This window comes from Lissotriton vulgaris, chromosome 2_1 (genome assembly GCF_964263255.1).
Source record: "Lissotriton vulgaris chromosome 2_1, aLisVul1.2, whole genome shotgun sequence".
NCBI classification, from domain to species: domain Eukaryota; kingdom Metazoa; phylum Chordata; class Amphibia; order Caudata; family Salamandridae; genus Lissotriton; species Lissotriton vulgaris.
In genome coordinates this window covers 231205324-231232764 of record NC_141687.1, presented here as the reverse complement: position 1 = coordinate 231232764, position 27441 = coordinate 231205324, and the positions used below count along the sequence as shown (strand labels likewise).

Below are 27441 nucleotides of genomic sequence, written 5' to 3'. Positions count from 1 at the left end.
AAGACTTAGCTCGGCAGGTTGTGATGCCATAGGTAGGGATTAGCATGACCCATTCAAAACCAATTAAAAAAATACATGACATGAAGAAGATGATGTCCAGGTACAGGAAATTAAAGCTTACTAAGAATTTGTAAACATTATTCTACGGCGATAAAACATAAGCAATAATACATGAACCAGAATAAATCATGGTCAACTTTTTTACTGTGATTTAGGGACATGCTCCTACACTAAGTATTTACTGTTGGATACTGGCAAAAAATACAGTGTTCGAAAAATGTTTAAGAAAATGTCTAAGACTAAGACTTTTCAGTAGGACAGGGTTCGCGTTCATATTGAGTCTGTATGGAGCCTAACTAGTGTCTCGTGCAGTTTGGGCCCAATGAACAGACTTACCTTTGCGCTTCAGGGGTTGAATAGAGCTCAGTTCTTTAAGTGTATCATGGGCTGCATTCAAGGAAATGCTCTAATCCTTTGGACGGTTCAGTGGGAGTACATGGACAAGAAGATTAGAGAAGAAATACATTCTTATGCCGCAGCAGATGCTCTCTATGTCGAGGCAGGATGCAAGGTCATTTAAACATACAGATAATCTCTCCCAGTTGGTTAATTGAAGTAAGAAAAACCTCTCCGCGAGGTCTCTGTTGCAGGTGTGTCTGATGAGGTTACACAGTTTCATGCTGGAATTCAGAATGTGCTTTTGGTTGGCACAATGGGTCAAGCAGGCAGGTTGGCTGGCCTGGCTTACTGAGTGTCACCAACTTAATGGACTTGCAGTGCCACCCTTGAAAAGCTCTACCCACTAAGTTTACCCCTCCACCACTATCTTCAGAGGAGGCGGGGTGGTGGTTGTACAGTGGGAGCTGCCCGAGGCAGGTGCTTCTGAGCAGGTGTGGTACGTATGTCAGTGCAGACCATACCACGGCCCACCGCCCTTCTACAGGCAGCTGTGGCTGGTGAGCACCTGCAAACCTACAGCATTGCACAGTCCAAGAGAGGCCAGAGCAGACAGAGCTTCACTCCACAAGGCAGCAGAGGCAGGTCTGCAAGGGTAGAACTGGGAATTAGTATGCAGAAGACGGGTACATAAGTGCTGATACCGGACTGCATGGCTGACCTTGTTCCAGCTGACCCAAGCAACCTCAAATCAGCCACTGTGAGAAGACTCACCTGCCTTGTGGACTTGGTGGCCGACGTCATTATAAATGGGTGGACCGTGGGCCATATCACAGTGTACATCTCATGAGTGTATGTCTGCCCTCATGCAGTCATGCATGTTAGATCGTTTTGCAGGAGCCACCACACACCGCACCAGCAGACACATAACTGTGAGGCTTCGGTATATTAAAAACACATGCTCTTTGCTAAGAAAGGACTTCTACTGCGGCTCTACACTACACTGGACAGTGATCTTTGCTCTAAATATAGGGATAATTGATGGGTGTCTGATTGCACCCCATGAAGAGGAACTTTTACAGCCTATGGTTACGAACAATGCGAGATTTGTTAGCATCCCTTCAGACTGTCAGCTTGTATCACCCAAAGCCTTATGAACCACCAACGATAACTCTGACCAATCTACTACCCATAACTCACCTAGGCTACACAACATGTACCTTTCCACCGAATTAACGAACATAGGGCCATGCAAGCTGTGCAGTACGAAAGGTGAATTTGGAGACTGACAGTCGCATTTCTTGCTTACATGCCAACTACGTTTTGTAAGTGAAAGGCTTCACCTGTGTACAATTTTTTAAAGTTATGTTTACTACTATTTATAATAATTTTAGCAATTTAAAGATGTTGATTACATTCATTGCAGCAATGGCAGCCCTGAGATACTTCCTACAGCCATTATGTACCACAAATGGTGATCATCTGAATGCATTAGGCTGTGCAGTTATAAGCTTGCTAGACTGCCATGTCACACTTTACAATCTATGCTAAACTACAAGAAGTGAGCCTGGTCACTGGTCAGTGCTAGCCCACTAATGATCTTACCATCAGTGCAGCAGTTGGGGAGATGTGGTTGGGACTGTGCCTGCTCCGCATTCTTGGCCTTGTGAGTGGGACCGGACTTTGCTTAGTAGGATACCATATATTGGAGAGCACTGAAATGCCAAAAATGAGAGTTGTGATATTTGCAGTGCAAAGAATAATTTTGTGCCACAATCCAGTCGAGTGCCACGGCGATGAGGGATGTGGTCCTACAGAACCACGGGGAGAGGTCTAATTTATGCAACATGATTCCAGAGTCAACATGCTGCATCCTTACTAGAACATTGTGATTACTTGGCCTCAGTACAAAGATTATTTCGTGCTGATTTCATCATATGCAACAACTTGGGCCCTATTGTAAGTTGGGCTGGGTGGTATTACTGTGTGGGACACTGCACTGCCCAATTATATCCTGCTTGGAGGCACAGGTTAGCATAGAACGTTCCCCCTGCCACCCTCTGCTGTGCCCTGGTATGATCCACACCATGTACTGTCCCTCGCCTGCACCGCCCCCTCGTTCATTTACCACCTGCTCAGAGGAGGTGGTAAATGGAAGTGGATTTGTCCCCAGAATGGGGGCATTGCATGAGGATTCAGACCTGGTAATACGGGTCTATATGTTATTCCCCATTCCTAGGTCTAATACATGTAATAGCTGTATTTATGTGTGAGAATGACACTCGGAAAGGTTATTTCCAGCCACGCGATACACTGCAAATAAGAACTCCTCATAATTGGGACGTTAATGACTTCAGCATCAACAGTATATACGCAGTCATATATTATTTTTGATTAATTCAAACAGGGCCAGGGAGGTTACATGGGGATGAACATTACCATGTTTTAAAAAGCAAGAAGATAATGTTTTAAGCCAGTCAAAAATGTCAAGCGTGTGAGCTGGCTGGACCTCATTTATCCCTGGTTCTGAGGTCTAAAGGCCATTAAAAGAACAATAAGTGCAGGGTATGGGCAAACACAAATCTGCACTCTTAGCTACAGTCATAAAGGTGCTGTGTGATTGGCACTCTCGTTCTTATGAACATTGATTTTCTGTTCTTAGTCGGTATGCACATTCTTCTTTTTAAGCTTCGCCGTGAAATTTGGACACATTAGCTAGCTGCCTTCACACACTTTGGGATGTCACTAGCTGGTACTTGGGATCCGCGCTTCACCGGGCCAGAAAAACACTCTGATGCAAAATGACAAAATCCCAACCAGAGTTGCTTCATGTGTTCATTACAAGTAAACGGAAACCCAAACTGATGCTAAAAAATGTTGCTCATTCATCACTCATGGGGTATATTTTATTTAATAACCTAATATGATCACTTATACTTTCTGACTCTGAAAATATGACATGTATTAACGAATAGTTCAGATCTGGTTTAGAGCATTTTTACCCAAATAGGAAACGTTTTTATTTAAAGAAACCCATAAACTTTAAAGCAATATTGCTTGAAAGAAAAATTCTATATTTACTCCCGTTTGGGAAGACACTGGGGGGAGCAAGCCCACTGCCCGCTTCTCTCGGACTGCCTAACAGGATTTCCACAGGGAAAACTTCTTTTTAGGTTTCGCCTGCACAGCGCTTGTACTGTGCTTTTGAAATCTATTGCATTCAATATAAATCTTAAAAGGGGGCTTACCCTTCCTATTCATTGGTTCCTGTGCTTGCTACTTACTGTTCCTTGGTTTCTATTGGCTGTAGCATACTATTTCCTGTTCTTCCTTGTGTGTTTGCTCTTATCAGTGTTACGAGGCCCAAGTACTGTGTTTTTCGGCTTTTATGGAACTTCTTTTTAGTGTCTCAGCCTGCTGTCACTACAAGACCTACACCCTTGCTTTAAAGTGGCAGCGCTGCCTCAGTGCTGTGCGCTCAGCACACTGTTATTATCTCAGTGGAGATACTCTGATGTGCCTTTTATTCCTTTTCTGGATGAAGCACGCACTACCTAGTGCTCTTAGGACACAAGTAGGGACCTATTTGAGGTGCGTTCATCATTGTGTGCCCTCCATTGTCCCCCCGGGACACAGGCAGGCATCCACTTCAGTTCTTCATTACTGACCAACTCTGAGTTACCTGAACTTTGGGCCAGTGAGTCTGTATGAGGAAGTTGGAGCCCAGGGCAGAGGGCAGCCGTAATTTCTACGAATGGGATCTGTGTTGGTGAGTAAGCTAACGTAGGCGAGCTTTGGCTTGGTTGAATGTTATGCTATCGAATTTTCACATATTAAACCTGTACCTTTGCCTTCTGATGAACGTGTTCCAAAGGTAACATTATTCCCTTAACTTGCACCGTTATATTACCAATGTCCGGTTGGCAATGTAACGTAGTCATTGATAGAAACGGATGGACTGCGTGAAGTGAATTCATGTGTTTTTATAAAAGTCGATAAACTCAACAATACCCCCAGTATAGGTACGTGTAAATAATCATAGACTCTAAATTTGGATGCTTTAGTGATGGAGTTACGATCTTTCCATGACCGGGCTATAAATGAAAATATTTTCTTGTGTAGTGAACACTGGAAAGTGAAATGAAACAGAAGTAAATGCAGTAGGTTGACAAAGGGTCACATAGATTGTTCAAGTTGAGAAGCTGGTATTGCAACATGGAACTGAGTGCCAAATTCTTCAACTTTGTCATTAGATCACATTTCCCAATCTGCTGGACCCCAATAAGAATAATTAATGGCGGCTCATAGGGATGAAAGTCTGCTTTCTTCTCTAAAACGCAATTCATAAGATTTTACATAAACCCTCGGATTTCAATATTTAAATATATTTCTCATTAGACAAATCGTGTGTGTTATACAGTATGCTTCTTTAAATAAATCGCGGCTAGTATAAGATCAGGGCAACTGGAATTATCAACAGGTGAAAAAATATGCAGCAGGGTTGACTAAATTATGCGACAAATAAAGCTAATTATGTGATACTTTTTATGATAGTATTACTTCATTGTTTTCTCATTTTTACACTTGTTAGCCCTGTCTGGGCATAGGTCGCAGCTCATTAGTACCAGTTCAACACCCAAATAAATAGAGCAATAAGCAACAGAAAGGTGCTCAGTAAACCTTTACAACGGGCATTCCACTGCACAGCAACACACAGCACTGCATTTTCAGCAACTTTTGAACCGTTTGGGCTAGAAACTGTTTTTTTTTTAAGTCTGCAAATTATGCACCTGATGATCGATTATGTGGCAAATACATAATTTGAGAAAATCGGGGTTAATGCACATATTGATCTTTCTCAATAAACAAGTCATAACACTTTTATGAAGTTTCAGCTATCTTATATTGCACAACTTCTCACCAGCTAAAATTAACAACCAAAACAAGTATTATTATTATTAATCACAAAGGCGAAACCTAATGAATTTACCAGTGCTTGTTGCTAATTTGAGTTGCCTGTAACAATTCAATGGTTTGCGGCGCAACAGCAGTCAGAAACCATTTATACATTTCCTTGAGATTTGTAATTATGAGAGGATACCCCTTTCAAGACACCTGCTGCCTGCCATTTGGAAGGAGTCGTTTAAATACAGTTTGCGATTCAGAAAGGCCTTACTGAATTGCAAAATGTGACAAATACAAAACAAAATACCATCTTGCAAATTGCAGGGTTTTTGACTGCAAAAGGGTTTACTATATCTGATCCTTAAAGTAAAACGAGGCATCCATCTTACAGATGCCCATCAAAAGTGCAGAACATTTGGCCAACTGTAGAAGATCGCTACTATTGACATGTACATTGATTAGGGAAACTATTGGTTCCCTCTTAGAAATCCAGCTTTTCACGATCTTTAGTTGTAGAATCCTAGATTGTCACAAAATACCTTGAGGTCATAGTTGATTCGAATGGATACTGTAATAAACTTACATTAATAAGTTTCCTGGAGCTGACATGGATCTCTCCTCCCTTCGGTTTGGAAACTCAAACGGGTTTCCAAAGGACCGTTTCCGTAACATTGCTTTCACTAAAATCTGTAAAAGAGAAAAACACATGTAAAAGAAGCCCAATAAGATTCATTATAATAATATGACGCCACATATGCCACCAGTAGAAGTGATCTTTATGCAGAAAAACAGTCCGAGCTCAGTTAACGTGATTTGTTAGTTTCTTTGCAATGGATAAAATGCTGCAGTGTGATCTCATGAAGGCAATTTGATGCACATAGAAGGTTATTACCTGGAATTCCGGAAGGAAGTTAATACTTATCTCAAGATGATCCCACAGCGACTAGACAAAACCACTTCCCATTGCTAAGTAGGGATGGAGAATACATTTGTCTCCATCAAGATCCTGAGGATTTTTAATCCTAAGCATCTGACCTCTCATTTGCTTCGCTTCACCACATGCCAAAGGGCAGTGCCAAAAACAGGACTACAACTCCGGTCCTTACACAGGATAGGAAAACTATTGATATGCGCTTTGAGACGAGGATGCACTTGTCCTGTCAATGTTCTCCCAGGGAGCAGCATGCATGTTGACGCCTTCATCAGGAGTACAAAGTGCTAAATAAATGCAACTGAAATACAATATTGTAACGAAGCAAAAATGCCGAACAAAAGGAGAGTTCAGACAACTGCAATAAACACAGTGAGTCTCGTGCACCCAGGTGTGTTTGCCAGGAGGGGCGCTGACAGCAGGCTCGCGTGCCACGCTATGGAACTTTTATTATCCCCGGAACACCCTTCCTTTTTAGGAAATAATCATAGGTAGAAGAACCTGGAGATTCAGGGGGTGTCCCAAGAAGATACTATGGCCACACTTAGCTAAGGAGTGCCTTGGTCTCTGGGTCTCCTTCTCAGTGTAATGTTAGTGCTATGAAGTTTTAAAGGAGGGCTACACCAAACGTCTCTAAATCTGTCAAAATTGCAAAGACTTCTGTATGATAAAAAAAATGAAAAAGAACTTGATAAGTGAGCGATGGGTTCAATTTAAGCCACACGATAATGAAAGGCTATGTAGGAGCAGCAATCCCAGTTATATGTACGGTTACTGAAATAAATGCAACTGCAGAAATGCTACAGCAGATGTATGTTTTAGGCTGTTCAAGCGTGCATGACCCACGCGAGTTCTACTACGGAGGTGCTACCATCTGGTGCACGGCTGCTGCTCTGCGCACCATGTTAATTTTGCAGTTGCATACCCAATTAAAAGCGATGTCAGTCTGCATGACAATCTGGCTTAAGGTAAAGCGCAAGGTAAGTTATGCATTAATTGAGCCTTCGTAGACACCGTTCTCCCCCCTCATCATCAATCCCCTAGCCTGCTCCATGGGTTCATCAATACTTTCAGGAGGCTGTGCTACTACGCAAGACCTTTTTAGAACAATGATGTCTTCTCGAAGGATTAAAGGGAATGCTATTGAAATGCAGTGGAAACATACATGGGAGAGAGACAAATACAGATGGACCAGAGACTAATAGAGCCATGCGCTGCAGCCAATGGACAAAGAAGACACCCACAGAGTCTAAGAGTGGAGAGATTTATAATGGCCAGGCATCCTTTGAGCTAGGGAGATGGCATCGGAGGCCAGATTCTGCAGCTAGTCTAGCACAGGAGAAATCAAAGAAACTATCTTCTGCAGTCACTGTGACAATGACCAGGCTAGGGAGGCCAGGTCTGCAGGATCCGCATCTAGTGTGAAAAGGATGACCTAGACAGACCCGACTCTGCAGCGAGTGTGATATAGGGGACGCCCGGGGAAGCATTTGATTCAGGAGCTGTCTAGGAGAGGGGTAGCTTTTTGAGCCAGTGTGGCAGTGCAGAGACTCAAAGAAGGAGTATCTGGGGTGTAGAAGAGAATGGACTGGACATAATTAGGGACTAGGCCTCATATAGGATGTGAGAGAGGATGTGGCGTTACGGACAGAGCTGCTGATTTTGGAACTGGGGAACCAGGTGTGAGTCTCGATGTCGGCTCAATACCCTGTGATTCTGATCAAATAAATTAATCTCTCTGTGCCTAAAAATATTAATGTAACCTTGTGTAATTCAACTTGTGCTCATGTAAATGCCTCTAATACCTTTGGATCGAATTTGTTATATAAACTGTGGAGAAAGAAATACAGGAGCACAGATTTAAAAGATAAATGGAGCAATTAGAAAGGCAACATTTTAGTAATGAGTATGATGGTTGGGTTCATTTTGCCAGTTTCCACTTGAGCAAAGGAACACCGACTTACAAAGTGGAAGACATCGCAACTATATGGGGATGCGTCTTCACACTACTTTGCCTTTAAGGGATGCTGAATTACGTATGTATTCTGTATTTGTATAGTGCAAACCTAAGGAAAAAGTCAGCAGAATGCTGCACAGGGTAAAGGCAAGCATAGGTCAACGAGTGACCACAGTGGTGGCTGGTTATTGGATTCCTAATGCATTGGGATGTAGTGTTATTTAAAGAGGTGTGTCTTCAACTCTTGCCTAAATGGAAGCAGCATCGAGGCAGTCCTTATGGATCCTGGGATGTTGTTCCAGATTTTGATTCTTAGCTGTTAAAGGCCTGCTGCCTTGTTTTCTGTAAACATTTCTTGGTCTCCAGTCCAACAGTGTGCTTGCTCCATGTTAGCCAAAAGCCACCAGCAACGGTGAGCTTGTGCGCAAGGTAAGCAGGGATGCTGGTCATGATGACTTTGTAAACAAAGTAGTTGGTTTTGAAGATGGTGCAGGACAGCAAGGGATACCAATGGTTTTGGATCAAGCAAGGAGGGGGAGGGGGCGAGAGATCTCATCATATTTCTTCTGACCCAGGGTGAGACCAGATGCCATGAGGGGGCGCCAAAGTAGTTTGAGTTGTCATAGAGCAGGGTGATCCCACCATCCAAATGGGATGGCAAAAAGGGCTGAACAGCAGGTCTAACGTTGCTTGCTGAAAGAAGAAGTTACTCCACTTTCTTTAGGAGAGAGAGCTTGCACCAAGCTTTCTTTGAGTTTTTTGCCAATATGTTCCGTGACATTGAGGTTGATGTTCAAGGTGAACCGAAGTGACGTGGTGTTTTTTGAAAGTTGGGGTTTGAAGCCATCAAAGTTAATGTCATTGAGCTACTTTTTTACTCTTTTTTTGTTCATTGCTATTGACAAATAATGAGAATTATGCCCGAATATATGACGTTACAATGCATGCAATTACAATGTATGCTTTTACAACGCAGTCTTTACATTGCAACTACCATTACATTGCATGATTTTACAACACAATTTTTTAAAACTACCATTACAACGCATGCCATTACAACGCATAATGCTTTTAGGACAACAGAAGGGTAAGTGTTGGATAGTGTAGGGGTAAAAATGACTATTCCTACTCCAGTGAGTGCAACAGTAGGGTAAGTGTTGGATAGTTTAGGGGTAAACATTACTATTCCTACTCCAGAGAGTGCAGCAGTAAGGTAAATGTTGGATAGTGTAGGGGTAAAAATGACTTAGTGTTAGCTAGTGTAGGGGTAAAAATTACTATTCCCACTCCAGTGAGTTCAACTGTAGGGAAAGTGTTTTTGTTTATGGGACTTGTAGAGCACGTGACTACCCTTAGGCATCTCAGCGCTGCGTGAATCAGGTAAAGAGGGTGGGCATTTAGTCTTGTGGAAAGAGCCAAGTCTTAAGTTTTTTCTGAACTGTACTTCATTTTGAGTGTATCGGATGTCTGGATCTAGACTGTTCCAGAGCGTAGGTATTAGATGGGTGAAAGACCTTCCACCCCATGTGGCTATTTTTATTGTGGTATCTTTCATGAGAAATTTTGAGCTCGACCTAAGCTGTCGTTGGGGTGTGTAGTGGGTGACCAGGTTTTGAATGAGTGCCGGACCAATTCCGTGCATGGCAGGAAGAGCCAGGTTAAGGGACTTAAATGTAATTCTGGCTTGAACCAGGAGCCAATGCAATTCCTTTAATCTTGATTTAACTGATTGGTGTCTAGGTATGTTCAGTAACAGTCGTGCTGCTGTGTTCTGTATTTAACAACAGTGGTCCTATGCATAAGTTGATGAATCTGGATAAATATAGACACAATGGAACTATATTGGTTGGTGTGATTTGTCCAGCCGGACAGTGATCACAAAAAGTTTTTACTATTTAGAAATTTGACAGAAAAATTATCTTACATTCACAAAGAGTGAGACACAAGCCTGTGCCTTCACGCTTACAAATTGGCATGGTAGAGGGATAGGGAAAGGCAAAGAAAAGGATTAATTAGGCAGAAAGTGAGCGATTTCTGAGTAATGAGAAGATAACAGAAATTCAGTTACACCATTAATCACACTTCTCATTTAGTATACATTTGCATATATGGCATAACAAGAGGTCGACGACGTTTCGATTCCATAACCATGATACAAGGAATCATCATCAGGACAAAAGTATTGTGCCTAAAAATTGCATTACACAATAGCCTAAAGAAGAAAGGAAAACAGTTTGTATAGGGTTTGTTACATATTTGGGAGAACCAAGGAAGAGGGAGTTTCCGTAGTCCAGCCTTGAGATCACCAAGGCCTGGACTACTGTTCTCCTCGCATCTTCTGGAAGTAGGGATATGATTTTCCTAACCAGGCGTAGTGTCCCAAAGCAGGTACCAGATAGTTTTTTGGCCTGTATCTCCATTGTAAGATTTTGGTCCAGGCACATGCCAAGATTTTTTATGGCAGGCTTGGGAGATGGTGGTGGTTCCCAGCTAGTTGGCCACAGGATTTCTGCGCAAGGGTTAAAATTGTTTCCCAGGATCATCAGTTCCGTTTTATCACTGTTCAACTTGAGTCTACAGTCTGCCATCTAGGATCCAATTTTCTCAAGGCAGGGAACAAGCTGCCGATGATCTGAGCTAAGGGTGCCTGAGATTGAGAAAACTAGTTGCGTGTCATCTGCGTATGACACAATGGAGATGCCGAATTCCTGAATGATATGGGCTAGGGGACTGAGGTAAATGTTAAAAAGGGTTGGACTCAGGGAAGAACCCTGAGGCACTCCCCAAGGTGCTGGAAAGGGGTCTGACTTAAAAGGTCCTGTCACTCAGAAATGAGGCAACCCATTCCTTCATTGTTCTGCCAATTACAGCCCTCTCCAACCTCTGGATCAGCACTGTGTGGTCTTCCGTATCGAAAGCGGCACTCAGATCTAGGAGCACCACTGCTTCCATTTTTCCTTGGTCGAGGATGGCTTTGAGTCTTTCAGTGACCACTAACAGTGCTGACTCGGTTGCTGTGCTTGGGTCTAAACCCCATCTGTGTCTGATGAATGACATTGTTGTTTTCGAGAAAGGTGGAGATTGTGGTATTCACATGTTTTTCTGCCATCTTGCCCACTATAGGCAGGAGTGATATTGGGCGATAGTTTGATAACTTGGCTGGGTCCAGGTGTGTCTTTTTCAGCAAAGGTTTAATGAGGCCGTGGTTCCATTCCTTGGGTAGCCTGTCCTTTTCAAACCAAAGATTGATGAGATTCCCTAGTTGATTGAGGACGGGTTCCCCTCCTTGGGCGAGAATGTGGGGAGGGTCTCGGACCAAAGGGGATCCTGACTTAATTTTCCTTAGTAAGACGGATATCTGGTCTGGGTTTGTGGAGGGGAAGTCATGAGAACTGGTACGGCCAAAGGTGCTTCGATCTGAGACTCGTTTTGTGGGATGGGGGTATTTCCTAAAATCTTTCAACTTTACTTTTAAAGAAGGTGGCCAGCCCATTGCACCTGTCTTTGGAGTGTTTGGGGCTGTTTGGCTCTTGGTCTGTGGTAGTAAGTGATTTTACAATTTTAAAAAGTTCCCTGGGGGGGGTTGGAGGATTTGGTGATTTTTTCTTCATGGAAAGCAGCCTGCGCTTTTCTAACGCTTTTTTGATAGGGATGTAGGGCAGCTCTGTAGTTTTTTTTTAGTTCAGGATCATAAAACTTCCTCCACTCTCGTTCCAGCCTTTTGCATTTCTTTTTCTGCTCAACTAGTGTGGGAGAGAACCAGGAGGATCTATTGGTGATTTTATGGGATAAGGGACCTGGCTTCCTGAAGTTCCTATTAATGGAACTGTTTATCCATTTTACTATGGGCTTCATTCAGATCTTTAGTGTCTGGGGATGTGGAGGATTCCAGATCAAGGATCCAGGCCTCCGGCACTATCTTAGGCCATTTTCGTCCCATTACTATGAGGCTTTGTTTTGTCCTGCTATGGGTATCTGGAGTTGCAGTGGAATCAGGGCATGATCAGTCCATGGCATCCATATTGGGTCTAGTACCCTCAGTCTCTGATCATTTGAGAAAATGGGGTCTAGGAGGTGACCTTTCTCATGTGTAGCAGAGGGCACCAGTTGTGGTAGCTGTAAGGCTTCCACGTCAGCTAGACACCTTTTAGCGGAAGGGTCGTTGAGATCATCCAGGTGGATGTTAAAATCACCTAGCACTGTTATGGCATTTTTCTCTATAAGCATACTAGTTGGTTGGTCCGGGGCTGAGTCTAAAAACCGGGGCATGGGCTCGGGGGTCTATAAATCAGTCCTCCTGCGAAAGAGCATGTGGCGGTGAAGGATATTCTAAAGCTACAGGCCTCAGATTTGTCGATGTTAAGGGGGGATAGTGTACATCCTAATTGGGCCTTGTAGATGATAGCTAGCCCTCCTCCCATAGCTCCAACTCTGTCAAGGCGGGAGATTTTGTAGCCAAGGGGTAAGGCCTCTACGATTTCCGGGGCTGAGCTTTCCCTGAGCCAACTTTCAGTAAGAAATAGAACCTCCAGTTGCTGTTCCTCAAGTAAAAGTTTGATTTCCAGCGCATGTTTGGGTAGAGATCTACTATTGATTAATCCCATTTTCGCTGTTTTCCATTAATCTCAGCTTCCTTTCCCTGCCTGTTGTGATCTCTAGTATTTCCCTTGAACCCACATACCGGACAGTGCAATGATTGTTCTACACTCATCGAGTGCTGACATTGCGGATGGACTGTTACCTTTAGTTCCAGAAGTTCTGAGCTGGTATAAGTAAGTGGTTTCCCCGGTGATGTGGTCTTAGGGCAGGGTTTTGGGCCCCTATCCTGGATGGGCGCAGACGGGCTTGCCTTTGGCGCGCCTTCTGTGCGCCAGCTGCGAGCCCGCTGCGCTCTTCCGCTGCCTGTCGGCGCCATGCTTTCTTTAAGTATAGTTTGCCCCTTAATTGCGGGGAAAAACTAGAATGCCGCTCCCAAGATGGCCGTTCCTCCGTGGCCACCCGGAAGTCGGGAAGTGATCCTCCCTCCACAACAAGCAGCTGTAAAAGCTGTGGTGGACCGAGGAGTCACGATGCAGTTACAAAGCCCCAAATATGTTTAAAAGCAGTTGGTGATTTAAAAAAATATATAACAATATAACAAAGTGAGTGATCGCGCTAAACAAATGCGCTAGCAGCAGAGTTTATGGCAGATGGCAGCTTAATCGAAATTAGCAGCGTGGCACTTCCCTGGCCAGCATACAATGGTAAGTGTCTGACTCTACCTCGTTTCATTTGCGCGTCGGCGCCAGGCTTTCTTTAAGTATAGTCTGCCCCTTAACTGCGGGGAAAGACTAGAACACCACTTCCAAGATGGCCGTTCCTCCGTGGCCACCCGGAAGTCGGGAAGTGATCCTCCCTCCACAACAAGCAGCTGTAAAAGCTGTGGTGGACCGGGGAGTCACGATGCAGTTACAAAGCCCCAAATATGTTTAAAAGCAGTTGGTGATTTAAAAAAATATATAACAATATAACAAAGTGAGTGATCGCGCTAAACAAATGCGCTAGCAGCAGAGTTTATGGCAGATGGCAGCTTAATCGAAATTAGCAGCGTGGCACTTCCCTGGCCAGCATACAATGGTAAGTGTCTGACTCTACCTCGTTTCATTTGCGCGTCGGCGCCAGGCTTTCTTTAAGTATAGTCTGCCCCTTAACTGCGGGGAAAGACTAGAACACCACTTCCAAGATGGCCGTTCCTCCGTGGCCACCCGGAAGTCGGGAAGTGATCCTCCCTCCACAACAAGCAGCTGTAAAAGCTGTGGTGGACCGGGGAGTCACGATGCAGTTACAAAGCCCCAAATATGTTTAAAAGCACTTAATGATTTTCTTTAAAAATATAACAATATAACAAAGTGCGCGATCGCGCTGAACAAGTGCGCTAGCAGCAGAGCTTATGGCAGGTGGCAGCTTAATAGAAATTAGCAGCGTGGCGCTTTCCTGGCCAACATACAATGATAAGTGTCTGCCTCTACCTGGTGTTGGATAGTGTAGGGGTAAAAAACAATATTCTCAGGTACCCCAAAACCCATACCCACCCTAATACTAAAAGAATCTCTATTACTTAAATTATAATACATTGTAGTGACATGTGTTGTAATGGCATGTGTTGTAATGGCATGCGTTGTAGAGACATGCATTGTAAAGGCATGCATTGTAATGGAATGCGATGCAAAGGCAGTTGCGTTGTAACAGTTGCATTGTAAAGGTAGGTCATTGTAATGACTGCGTTGCACTGGATGGTTCCCTTATGCCCAGATTGGGTTGAACTACAGGCAGGTACACAATGAGGTGCAGGCAGTGCTTGACCTATTGGATGTCGGGAGCATAGAAGACTTTCAGGTAGGGTTGTGTATCATCGGCATATTGGTAAATCTTGCTGCGGTTATCTGAGAGCATTGGGACCTCAAAGAGACCAGATGAACAAACTAGTATTGATTGAAAGGAAGAAATAAAACCAGTGAAGGCTATTGCCCAACAATACCGTTTGAGTTTCCTGTGTGCATAAGAGTAAGGGATGGTTGACTGTGTCTAAGGCAGCTGGGAAGTCGAGCAATATCAGGAGTAGGGTAATCTTCATCTGTGTGCTTAGGAAGGTATTTTATGTGATACGTAAGGTAGCAGTCTCCGTGCTGCATCGTGATATGAAGCCAAAGTTGTTGTTATGCATTAATTAGTTGGCATTGATGTGATCTTGGAGTTGAGCATAGACAGCTTTTTTTATGTTCATGCCAATGATGGGTAGGTGATTGATGGGCTGGTAGTTGGTGAAGTGATCAGGGTCTAATATAGGTTTCCTTAGGAGAGGATATGGCCTGTTGTGACAGCTTCTGGGAGGATGCTTTGACTGAGGGAAGCATTGAAAATTGTGAGTAAGAGGTAAGAGAGCTAAGATCAAAAGTAAGGCATCATGATCATAGGAAATGGCTTTGAGGTAGTTCAAAATGTCAGTAAAGCCTGTGAGAGGCATTGTTTTGAATGGTGACCATTGTAGGATTCTACAAGATAGGGTGACCATTAGAGGTAAATATAGTTTGATGTTGTTGACGTGCTGTTAGTTTTCCCTTATTTTACACTGAAGAAGAGGTAGATGGAATGGCACTTGTCTTTTGAGTGTTGGATAAGTGGGTCAAGTAGTGGCTTGATGCAGTTCTTAATTGCCTTGAAAAGTGTTCTGCTTCTGTTGGTGGCTTAATTCAAGGTGTTGGCATAACACGTTGTTATGGCTGATGTGATGAGATGTCTGTGTGTGACTAGATCATCTGGTTTTCTTCTTTTTTCCATTTTCTTTCTGGCCTCTGGATAAAGTATTTATTGTCAGTGAGGTATTTAGAGAAAGAAGGTGCTGAATGTTATGTGTTTTCATCGAAACATGGATGTTTGGATATTTCCCCCTTAAAAAATGAGTTATTTTGAAAGGTGTTGGCTTCAGATGTGGAGCTGGCCGGTCGAGAGATGAGCTCAGGCAGTAGGTTGTTGGAGATGTTTTTGAAGGATCTGTAAGTTTGGTCTTTTCTTTTGGGTTAACCTGTTGTTAGGATGCTGAGCAGAGAGATAGGGATGGCAAGGTAGTTTTTCCACTCCAGAAGCATGGGTGGTTTGCATAGGATTGCTGGTGATGTTGAAAAGACAAAGTCAGGAATGTGACCTTTGGAGTGTTTTGGCTAGGTAACATGTAGCACCAGTGTGAATGAGTCAATGAGGCTGAGGAGAGTGTCACTAGTTTTCTTTTCCTTTAGCTTTTGTTGTCTGGGAGGTTGAAGATACCCAAGAGTGTTCTGTGGGTGTGTTGGATAGATAAAGTGCAAGGAGATCTGAAAATTCATCAATGCTGTCCTTGTTCTGTCCAGGAGGTCTATTGATGAGATGGAAGGAAGAGGTCTGTGTTGCAGAGAGTGGGAAGCTGCATGTCAATACCCCCACCGGCTTAAGTGTCACTTGCTTGCCTATTGGAAGACACTGAGGCCTATTCCCTTCTTATGTGCGTGGTCGGCATGATGGATGCTGTAGCCTGGGGGAAGGACATCCAAGTTGTGCAAGAATGTAGGGAGGAGCCAGGTTTATGAAGAGGGCATAAAGCTTGTGGTAGGTGAAAAGATCTGTGATATCTGGTGAATGGAGTACTGCATAGCGTAAGTTCATGAGCACAAGTTGTGTGTTTTGTAGTTTAAGGGTGTGTGGTAGTTAGTGCCCCACACAAGGAGTTGTAAGTGGTTTCTGGCTTAGAGACAGGATATATGGTCCTTGCATCACAGGGAACCCTTGGCCTTGCATTTTTCTCACATAGAAAATGTTGAGGGAGAAGAAATGCGTTACTTACCTGTAACTGCAGTTATCCAGTATTAGTGTCTTTCATAGATTCACATGCCTGAATCATTCCCCGTCGTCGAGACGGGAGCCTCCGGTATATAAAAAAGTAATGTCCTGAGACATACACAAAGAGATTAGGTCTAAGGGTCTCACCTTAGTAACCTATCTAGGTCCTTATGCAGGAAGGACCAAACAGAGTAGGCTCCAGGGTCCCACCTTGGTAGCCTATCTGAGTCCTTTTGTAAAAAAGGACCAAAGTAAAAGAAACAACCAATCAGCTACCACCTCCCTCTAGAACCTTCCTGTGAGGAGCCTCAGTCTCTCAGATTTTCGTACGCACCAAGTTGGTTAGGTGTAAACCTGTTAGAGAGAGGTGAGTCCTGCCAGGGGAGGCGGGAGGGTGCATGTGAATCTATGAAAGACACTAATACTGGATAACTGCAGTTACAGGTAAGTAACGCATTTCTTAACCAGTATTTGGGTGTCTTTCATAGATTCACATGCCTGAATCAGAGTAGCAAGCAATACAATATGCACATCCTGTGTTGATACAGAACATATACACCTGCAGATAAGGAACATTTGTGACTGTATAAACAACAGCATACAATGTCATGCAGAATCTAGTAATAAAGAAATGTGCATACCAGTCCAGGATGGTGGGAAGTAGGAGGGCTCACCTCACTGGAATAGATGGCGAAGCACCGCTCTGCCCACTGCTGCGTCTTTCGTCAGCTCAGCATCCAAGCAGTAGTGCCTGGTAAATGTATGCGGGGACTTCCAGGTCGCCGCTCTACAGATGTCCAGGAGTGGCACCCCAGCAAACAGTGCCGCAGACGTAGACATGGCCCTGGTGGAGAGGGCTTTGGCCCGTGAGTCCAGAGGTCGTCCTGCCTGTTCGTGGCAGAGAGTTATAGCTGAAGAGATCCATCTTGATATACTTTGCTTTGATAGGGGCATGCCCTTCCTAGGTCTGCTGAATGCGACGAAGAGTTGGGATGACTTCCTGTAGTGTCTTGTTCTATCAAGATAGAATTTGAGGCATCTCTGAAGGTCTAAAGAGTGCAGTGATCTCTCAGCCGGAGTAGATGGGTTCGGAAAGAATGATTTAAGAACCACGGGCTCATTTAGATGGAAGTCCGATGGGACTTTGGGTATGAATCGTGGGTTAGTACGCAGGATGACTCTGTCCTCTTTGAATTGTAAGAAAGGGTCCTGAATGGATAGGGCTTGCAATTCGCCCACTCTTCTGGCCGAGGTTAGTGCCAGTAGGAGGGCTGTCTTCCACGACAGGAATTTGATATCCGATTTGTGGATAGGCTCAAAGGGATGCGTCATCAACTGGTGAAGAACTACGTTGAGTTGCCACGTTGGAGGGACTGGTTTTGGTCTAGGGAAGGACCTAAAAAGGCCCTTTAGGAACTGGTTGATGAGCCTGTCCGCCCACAGGGAAGGACCCCTAGAAGTTTGAGTGAACCTAGAAATTGCTGCCAGGTGGACCTTGATGGACGCATGGGCAAGGCCTGAGTGCGCCAGTTGTAGGAGGTATGGCAGGAGTTGTTGGGGAGTGACCTGGAAGGGATGTAGACCTTCCTTCTCACACCAGACGCAGAAGCGTTTCCACTTGAGAGTATAAGTCTTTTTTGTGCTGTCAGCTCTAGCGTTGGACAGGACGTCTTTGCACTCCTGCGGTATGTTTAGATGACTGAACTCGCGGTATTCAGGAGCCAGGCTGACAATTTCAGAGGGCCCAGGTTCGGGTGGAGAACCTGTCCGTGAGACATCGTGAGTAGCGTCGGGTAACTGTGTAGGCGAAGAGGTGGATGGACCGATAGACGATGGAGCTCCGTGTACCAGTGCTGCCTCGGCCAGGATGGGGCGATGAGGATCAGGGTGCAGGGCTCCGATTTCATTTTCCTGATTACCCTGGGTATCAGTGGGAATGGCGGAAAGGCGTAAGCAAACACGTTCTGCCAAGCTATGGAAAATGCATTCCCCAGTGTTCCTGGTTGGGGAAGCCTGCTTGCGAAGCTTGGGCATCTGGCGTTCTCCCTGGTGGCGAAGAGGTCTATCTGTGGTGTCCCCCACTTCGCGAAGATGTAGCCCAATGCACTCTCGTCTAACTCCCATTCGTGGGATAGGGACTGTTCTCTGCTGAGGGCGTCCGCCAGGACGTTGTCTTTGCCCGGAACGTATTCGGCTTTGAGGGTGATGCCATGTTGTAGAAGCCAGTTCCAAACTCTCTGAGATTCTCGAGAGAGAGAGAGAGCGAGCGCGTCCCTCCCTGTTTGTTCAGGTAGTGCATCGTCGTGGTGTTGTCTGTCCTGACTAGCACTGGGGAGTTTCGGATGCGCGGGAGGAACGATTGGAGCGCCAGGAAGACTGCTCGTAGCTCTAGAATGTTGATGTGGAGCTTGGATTCCTGTGGCGTCCATTTTCCGTTGGTCTGTAGTTCTTGCAGGACTGCACCCCAGCCCTCCAAGGATGCGTCCGTGGTGATGATATGTGGTTGTGCCGGAAGCAGGAACGGTAGTCCTTGCGACAGGTGTTTGGCTGATCTCCACCATTGTAGACTGTTGATCATAGGTTGTGTGACTCGAATGCGGTCCTCGAAGGATCCCGCCGTTTGTGTCCACTGTTTTGACAGTTCTTCCTGCAGGGGGCGCATTTTTAGGCGGCAATGCGGGATGAGCAGGATACATGACGACATCATGCCGAGGAGCGACTTGAAGATACGGACGGTCAGAGTCTTTTTGGATGCCACTGACCTGGCCAAGGAGATGAGTTTCGACTTTCTCTCCTGTGATGGAAAGGCTTTGGTGCATTCCGTGTCCAGGGTCGCTCCCAGAAAGGTGATGACTTGGGTTGGTGTTAGGGATGACTTTTCCTTGTTGAGGGTCAAGCCGAGGCGGCGGAAAAGATGCAGACAGGCGCTGGAAGATGCGGCTGCGGCTGCTCTCGACGGAGCCTTTACCAGCCAGTCGTCCAGGTAAGGGAAGACCTGGTGTCCTTGCTGGCGGAGAAAGGCTGCGACAGGAGAAAGGCATTTCGTAAAGATCCTTGGAGCAGATTTGAGGCCGAAGGGGAGGACGCGGAATTGGTAGTGTGCCCCTGCGACTGCAAACCTTAGGAACTTCCTGTGTCCCTTGAGGATAGGGATGTGGTAATAGGCATCCTGTAGGTCTAGTGATGTCATATAGTCGCCTTTTTCCAGGAGTCCCAGGATCTCTTGTAGCGTGACCATCCGGAAGGACTGCTCCTTTAAGAATCATTGAGAGCCCTCAAGTCGAGGATCGGACGCCATTTCTTCCCCTTTTTGTGGATGAGGAAGAAGTGGGAATAAAATCCCTCCCCCTTCTGGGCGTGGGGAACTCTTTCTATTGCGCCCTTCTGGAGCATGGAAGCCAGTTCCTGGAGAAGCAGCCGCAGGTGTCTGTGAGGGCGCTTGATGGGTGGTGTCCGTGGGGGGGTTGAGAGGAATTCCAGAGAGTGGCCGAATTGAAGAAGCTGTAGAACCCACCGGTCCGTTGTTATTTGCCGCCAATTTTGAAGGTAAAAAGAAAGTTTTCCTCCAAGTCGCAAAGAAGGCGATGGTGGAGGGGCTGGCCAATTTTAGAGTCATTGGCGATTGCCTGCGGGTCTCTTCTGTCCTTTTCCTCTGTAGGATGATTTGTTGAAGGAGGACTGACGTCCCGACTGGTTTTGGCGCTGTTGAAACTGCGTCTTACCCTGTGAGTATGAGTAAGAGGACTTATTTTGATAAGAGCCTCTATAGGAGGATTGTCCCCTCCCCCTGTTGGTACGAAAGGACTGATTGCGTGATTGCAGAGTGCCTAGGGCTCTGGCTGTGTCGGTGTCCTTCTTGATTGCGGTGAGGGCTTCGTCAATCTTCTCGCCAAACAGATGATCACCATCATAAGGCATATCTAGAATTTTGGTCTGGACCTCCTGTCTGAAAGAGGTGGCCTTAAGCCAGCCTTGGCGTCTTAGGACAGCGGCGCCTGCCAGCTGCCTGAATCCAGTCATGGCCACGTCAATGGCGCAGTCGATCAGTTCTGAAGCCGATGTTTGGCCCTCGAGGAGGAGCGAGTGTGCCTCCGCTTTAAGATCTTCTGGCAGGTCGGCAATGTAGGGCGCGATGTCCGCCCAGAGTTGGCGGTTGTAACGCCCGAGAAGGGCGATGGAATTGGCGATCTTCACCGTAGTCGCAGAGGTAGTGGAAAAACGTTTCCCAACTGCATCCAACTTCCTGCCTTCTTTATCTGGTGGTGTCGATAAAGGTGATGCAGGGTTACGCGGGTTCTTCTGCGCCGCCTGGGTGACCACAGAGTCCGCCTTGGGGTGACCCGTAAGGCATGCTGGAGCTGACGACGTAGCTCTGTATTTTTTGTCTAGCCTGGGTACGATTACCTGCAGGGAGGCTGGAGACTGCATGAGCTGCTTGCCCTGTTTAAGTAGATAATCAATGATCGGGATCGATCTTGTAGTTTTCTTTGTTTGTTCTTTAAAGTCATAGAGGAAACATTCAGTTTCCTGAGATTCCATGGACATATGGAACCTTTTGGCTGCCCTTTCCATGAGGTTATGGAAACCTCCAATATCTGCCGGTGGAGACTCAGAGGATTGCGGCTCCGGAGAGGCTGGAGAGTGAGTGACATAGTCTTGATCTGCATCCACGTCCGTATCATCATCTCGGACTTCCCCTTCTTCATGTTCCCTTTCCTCTTCCTCGGACGAGACGGGGTCTTGAGCAGGGTCCTGTGTCCTAGGAAGAACCAGTGGAGGGGGCTTATGTCTTGGCACCTGCGCAGGAACGGTCACAGCTGGCTGCGGAGTTGGCGGAACAGCAGGGGTGGCTTTCTGTGGAAACCGCTCTTTGTAGTCCTGAACGAGGAAGCGCAAGTCTGAAACTAAGGAGGCTGGCAAGCACACCATTGGGGTCACCTGGGTGTGAACTTGGGTAGACACAACTGGAGGAACTGATTCTTCAACCTCCTGCTCTTCGTCCGTACTCTGGCACTTGACAATCAAGTCTGAGGGGCTAGTGGCCTGGGTAAACATCTCCTCCTCCGGTTCTTGGTCCTGTAAGAAGCAGGATGGCGTCAGCTGTTGGACCTTACTAGGCGATGTCAGCTCCGGAGTAATCGGTATTTTGGTGATTCTGATGGAGACATGGGATGTCTGAGCGTCCATCGCATGTGATAGGAGCTCGGATTCTTTCCAGGTACCAGCAGCCGTCGATATGGTCTTCGTCGACGGTGCGTCCGTCGACGACGCTCTCGTCGACGGTGCCTTAGGTAACTTTTCCGCTGTCGACTGCTTCGTCGTCGGCGCCGTCGTCGACGGAGCGCCCTTCGTCGACGGAGTGCCCTTCGTCGACGGCCTCGTCGACGGTGTGACTTTCGTCGATGGTGTCGTCGTCGACGTCCTCGTCGACGGTGCCGTCGTCGACGTCCTCGTCGACGGTGCCGTCGTCGACGTCCTCGTCGACGGTGCCGTCGTCGACGTCCTCGTCGACGGTCGTGTCGTCGACGGAGCGGAGGATGAAAGCGGTCTTCCTGTTGACGACGAGTGAGTTAGAGTCGTCGATGAGGAGGACGCCGACGATGCCATCGTCGTCGATACCGTCGTTGTCGATGTAGAGACGGTCTTTAGCGATGAGGTGGTCGCCGATTGCGCTGTCGTCACCGTAAGCAGTGGTTGCTTCCTGGGGACAGGAAGGTCCTTGCTAGACACGGTAGGCTTGCCCTCTGAAGACCTTTTGGACTTCTTAGGAGGGGTTGCTGAGTGGCCAGGCGAGGAAGCCCTAGGCCTCTTCAGGGAAAACTGTGAGGCGCCAGACATGCTCTCACCTTCGGAAATGAGGTCGCCTTCCGGTTTGTCCTTAAGCCTGTTTAGCCAAATTAGAAGTCTCCCTTCCCGGTCTTTCTGGGTCTTGACGGAGAACTTACGGCAAATCCTGCAGTCTATGGACTGGTGGTGAGGATAGAGGCAATATAGGCATTCCTCATGTTCGTCGTCCACGTGAAGCCTCAGTTTACCACAGGAGGCACAGGGACGGAAAAGTGCTCTCTTCTTGACATCAGCCATAGCAATAAAGTCGAAAAAACTGTGAAGTTAGAAGAAAATCCAATATTCCTGAGGAGAACTCAGGTGGAGACTCCCTAGCACAACGTGCGGTAGAAAATCTGAGAGACTGAGGCTCCTCACAGGAAGGTTCTAGAGGGAGGTGGTAGCTAATTGGTTGTTTCTTTTACTTTGGTCCTTTTTTACAAAAGGACTCAGATAGGCTACCAAGGTGGGACCCTGGAGCCTACTCTGTTTGGTCCTTCCTGCATAAGGACCTAGATAGGTTACTAAGGTGAGACCCTTAGACCTAATCTCTTTGTGTATGTCTCAGGACATTACTTTTTTATATACCGGAGGCTCCCGTCTCGACGACGGGGAATGATTCAGGCATGTGAATCTATGAAAGACACCCAAATACTGGATAACTAAAGAGCAACCACTGTCTTGGTGCCATGTTTTTATGGATGGGCTGGGCGATGGCAGCAGTACTCTAAAACATGGAGAGTTCAATAAAAATCAAATGCATCTCCTCTTGTGTATAGTCCTGTCCCACAGTAAGTTGGTTTCTCGTTATAATTTCAATGTCTCAGAATCCGCAGTTATTGTGGACATTCCATAATAATGTCATTGGATGTGAAATCTTCAAGACAAGCCTCAGTCAGTCAATGGCTGTTGTTGGGGCTTCATCTCTCTTGAAAGAGATGAACACCAGATACCAGGGATCGGCAATGCTCAGATCTCATCTTATATTATAGTCTTATAGCCCGCAGTAGAGAGCCCAGCTATTATAGGCCCTCTCCAGCGTTAAAGGCCTGAGCCGAAGGAGAGGGCCTTTAACAAGGGAGAGGGACTTTAATAGCCGGTATAGCCCAGCTACGAAGGGCTATAAGGCTATTCGAACATTCTGCCACTAGAGGGCAGAATGTTTTAACAAAACAAAACAAAGCCTTATGAGAGCATGAGGTGATTGGAATCCCCTTTGGCTCCTTGAAGCCTTTGTTCTCAGCCAGAGCTGTGAACAAAGAAACACTGGAATGTTGGAGCTCCAGGCCTATACCAGCCATTATAAGCCCGGAGCACTCCATTGTGTTCAATGGAGCTCCCAACATTCCAATGTTCTAATTTAGTTTTACTTCTTGCATGTGCAGGCTGATGTGCCTAATGTTGCCCAAACCAGTGGGTTAAACACAGAGATCATCTCTTGAGAGTTTGGAAAGGAATGACAAGCAGTGTGGCAGAGAGAGACAGCAAACAGCAAGGTCTAAAGATGTCTTCTATGTCACCTTTCCAGTTACAGACTCGTAAACGGGATTCATGTAGGAATCGCAAAATAAAATGCGATTCCTATACATTCCTTATTTGCGATTAGCAAATTGCTAATCTCAAATAAGGAATAACTCCCCATTCATTCCTATGGGCCCAAATAAGGATGCGATTTCAAGGGTGCTAGGGGTGTCCAAAGGACACCCTGTAGCACCCCTGAAATGTAATCTACATTGGTGTTGCGCACACACATGTCCAAAGGACATGTGTGTGTACAACATGCAACTTAGAGAAATGCATTTAAAAGCATTTTTTTAAGTTTTCGCTATTTACCACGAGGTTTGACCTTGCGGTAAATAGCGGCCCTAAATTGCAAATTCGCAATTCATAAATGGTTAATGAATTGCATTTAAGGAATCTCAAATAGAGATTCCTTAAATGTAATTCCTCGCAATTTAGCGAAACCGCATTTACCGATTTTTGCATTTGGGATGATGAATCCCAAATGCAAAAATTGCGCTTGCAAAGGGCCAGATTCTGAGAATCTGGCCCTTTGCGAGCGCAATTAAGCTTCATGAATCTGGCTGCATGCCTTCTATACACCCAGGACCCCGAACACCAAGTCTGTATCCATCAGGACCCCAGCAATGGTGCTCTATTTTAGGAAAGATTTGAAGCCTCACCTATTGATAGAACACTACATATCAATGCATTAGCTGCCCACAACACTGCTTCCTCTCCTATCACTTGTTAACTTGTGCAACGCTCCTCTGCCTTTTCGCTAATTGCGTCACCAACAATATTTTCAGACTCTTGTTGTTTCTAAAGAACAAAGAGCTCTGCTAAAAATAGTCCATCATGCTGCACTTCCAGGCTCTCCTTTCATGTTTTGCTTTCACAATGAATAATTACATATAATCATTATGGGAAGTAAGAAGAAAATTATACTCTTAAAATGGAATACTACTCCAGCACATTTATGGGGCCCTTATTCATCTGTAATCTATGAAATGCTTACTTTGCACATTATGATAGTTACATGAATCATAAATAGCTTCTATTATTGCACTTTTGAAGAAATGTCAATAAACAGTTGGGACTGCTAAAGGAGTAACTGAATAAGAACAAGTTACTGACTGTAGTAACTTTTGTACGGGTAGAGCACAGTCCCCTCCTCCTCTAGAGTCACTGGATATCTCCCGCCACAGAGTGAGATGCTGGAATACAGCTAAGAGTAAAAACTATTTTTGGGGAATGAGGAAGACTACAGCCTTCATTACCCAAAGCACCCACTGGTGCCTTAATAACGTTCTATCATTCTATATCTGAAGGCACAGAGGGTGAGGACACATGGGAAGATCATTGGAAGGAAGGGGGACTATGGTAACCATTGCTTACAGGCAGCCGCAGTCCGTGCAGGCAACAGTGTAGTGGCGGAGGGGCTGGGTAAAGGGGGGATTTCAAGGGGCGATGCTGAGGGAAAATTAATTATTTATTTAATTTTCCCTCTCCATCGTCACTCGAAATCCCCCCTTACCCGGCCCCACCGCTGTTACCTGAACTGACCGCCGCTCCTTACAGGTAGCTCTTGGACCTGCTTCTACCAGACTCATTGGAAGACTGAAGATCTTTCCCAGAGCTTGAGTAAAGCAAGCATCAGTATGCAGCTGATATTCAAGATGCAGCTCTCATAAATTGCATGCCACAGAGCTGAAAGGGCTGTGATGCAAGCGAATTCCATCGAGAGCAGTGCCATGAAAGCAACCAGTGCCCCCGCGTCCACCAACCCTGCAGTGAAGCCATCCAGATAATGAGGAAACCAGCAACCCGTCAGCGTCCCAAAATACAGCAAACCGCTCAACAAGGGCAGGTACAAATGAAGGCAACATCTAGCGCAACTTCTGAAGACTCCTCCTAGCAGAGGATGAGCCCAACTCAGACTGAAAATACAACCCTGCATGCCATTAGTTCAAGGGTACTGATGGGCAATGGTACAAAACTTTTGTAAGATAAAACTAAAGTTCCCAAATAAGGTAGTGTCATGGGGGTGCCAGCCAAACCTTTCGGGGTCACATTCAAGATACTGAAACTGATGCTTATCCACAATATTTTGAAGGGGAAGTCTTTGTTAAACGAACCTGAAGTTACCATTCAAAATGAGTAAACGGCTGTGGGTTCGAGTCTCAGTAACCTCAGTGGTCATGTTGAGAGAGTGAGTGAGCGAGGGCAGACGGGCAGCACCAGGTTCTCCGGTTGTCAACGCAGGTTCACTATGACTGATAGATGGAAGTGTGACCTCCACCACCAACCCCAGAAAGAATCAAAACCACTCAAGCCACAGAGGACCCACCATGTGACTGGAGCAACAGGTTACAGTATCCATTTGATTACTGCTGTTTAAATAAAGGAAGTGGTGGAAGTCAGAAGCTGCTATTCCCAAGTAGTTCAAGAGTGATGTGTCCCTAATGGACATTGGATCTCAGCCCATCCAATGAGGTGTAAAACGCTCACAGAGCTATTTGTGGAAGTGCAGTAAGCATCTTTAAATGTCTAGACTGAGTTAATTGCCTATTGTCCTATAAGTGTAGATCTGCTCGGTCACTCCACGAGATCACCCACCAAGTGCACATGCTCTGAACTAGCAACCACTTCCAAGGATCAGTTGTCAGCCAGCAGAGCTCTCTGGTTGATCTAAAACAGGCTGTAATTTTGTCTCAGACAAACTCAATTTTTTTACTGCCTAGCTGGGGCAATGGGTCTGGAGGAGTAGGTGGGTGGGGGAGTCATGCCCAAGGAACACATCTGCTGCATAGAGGCCCAGACAGGGTCCAGACGCTTTGTGTTGGCGGGTTACTTCAAAGGGGCTGGCACCATGGCAGAGAGTAGCTAGAAGAGGGACAGGAAATAATATATCTATCCATAAACCCCAAAAAACGAAGGAGTCACTGGCGATGAAGGTGGTGAGGTGGCAGAGAAAGGCCTTGTTGAAGGGAAGCTGCCTATGATGGCTGTGCTAACCATAATTCCAACGAAATCCAACAAGGTTGAAAAAGCAACGGGGGCTGTGGACGCTAAGCTACTCAGTCTAGGAAATTAAGTACCAGGTATGGTGGCTGCTGCGAAGGAAGTGAGTCAAAAGTACTAACACAGGAGGCTAGAATGGATAACATTGAGGAGGAAAGAGCATTCAGGCTGACTACAAAAGTGGGGTTTCTGGGATAATGCTGATACTAGACCACTGGAGAGACACTCTTGAAAACATAACGCACAGTGCACACATAACAGCCTTGCCTTAATCTGCCCAGGTTCAAGCTGCCCATCCCTGAAATGGTTCATGGGTTCTAGGTATTGATTCTCTAGACAGCCAAATCCTGGGATATCTGATCCAGGATGCTCCATGGGGCCTAGATGGAATAAGACCAACCCATTTAGCTTATTAGACAAGAAAGGGCTGCATGTTTTTGAAAGACCCGTGATACTGCCTCTCCTGGTTAGTGGTCCTCATTGTGGTTATAGTGACGAAAGCCAAGAAAACCTGGAATTGAGCGAGGCCTGCCCCATAAACAGAGGAACGGGT

General features: G+C 45.9%; 1 protein-coding gene across 1 annotated transcript in view; it reads right to left on the bottom strand.

Moving 5' to 3' along the window:
• The window catches only part of CAMKK1 (calcium/calmodulin dependent protein kinase kinase 1), a 1268063-nt gene that overhangs the window by 182459 nt on the left and 1058163 nt on the right, over positions 1-27441 (bottom strand). The window contains exon 16 of the mRNA XM_086954811.1: positions 5885-5988. Within this exon, the coding sequence (XP_086810937.1) occupies positions 5885-5988 (104 nt within the window). The remainder of the gene's footprint in view (positions 1-5884; positions 5989-27441) is intronic.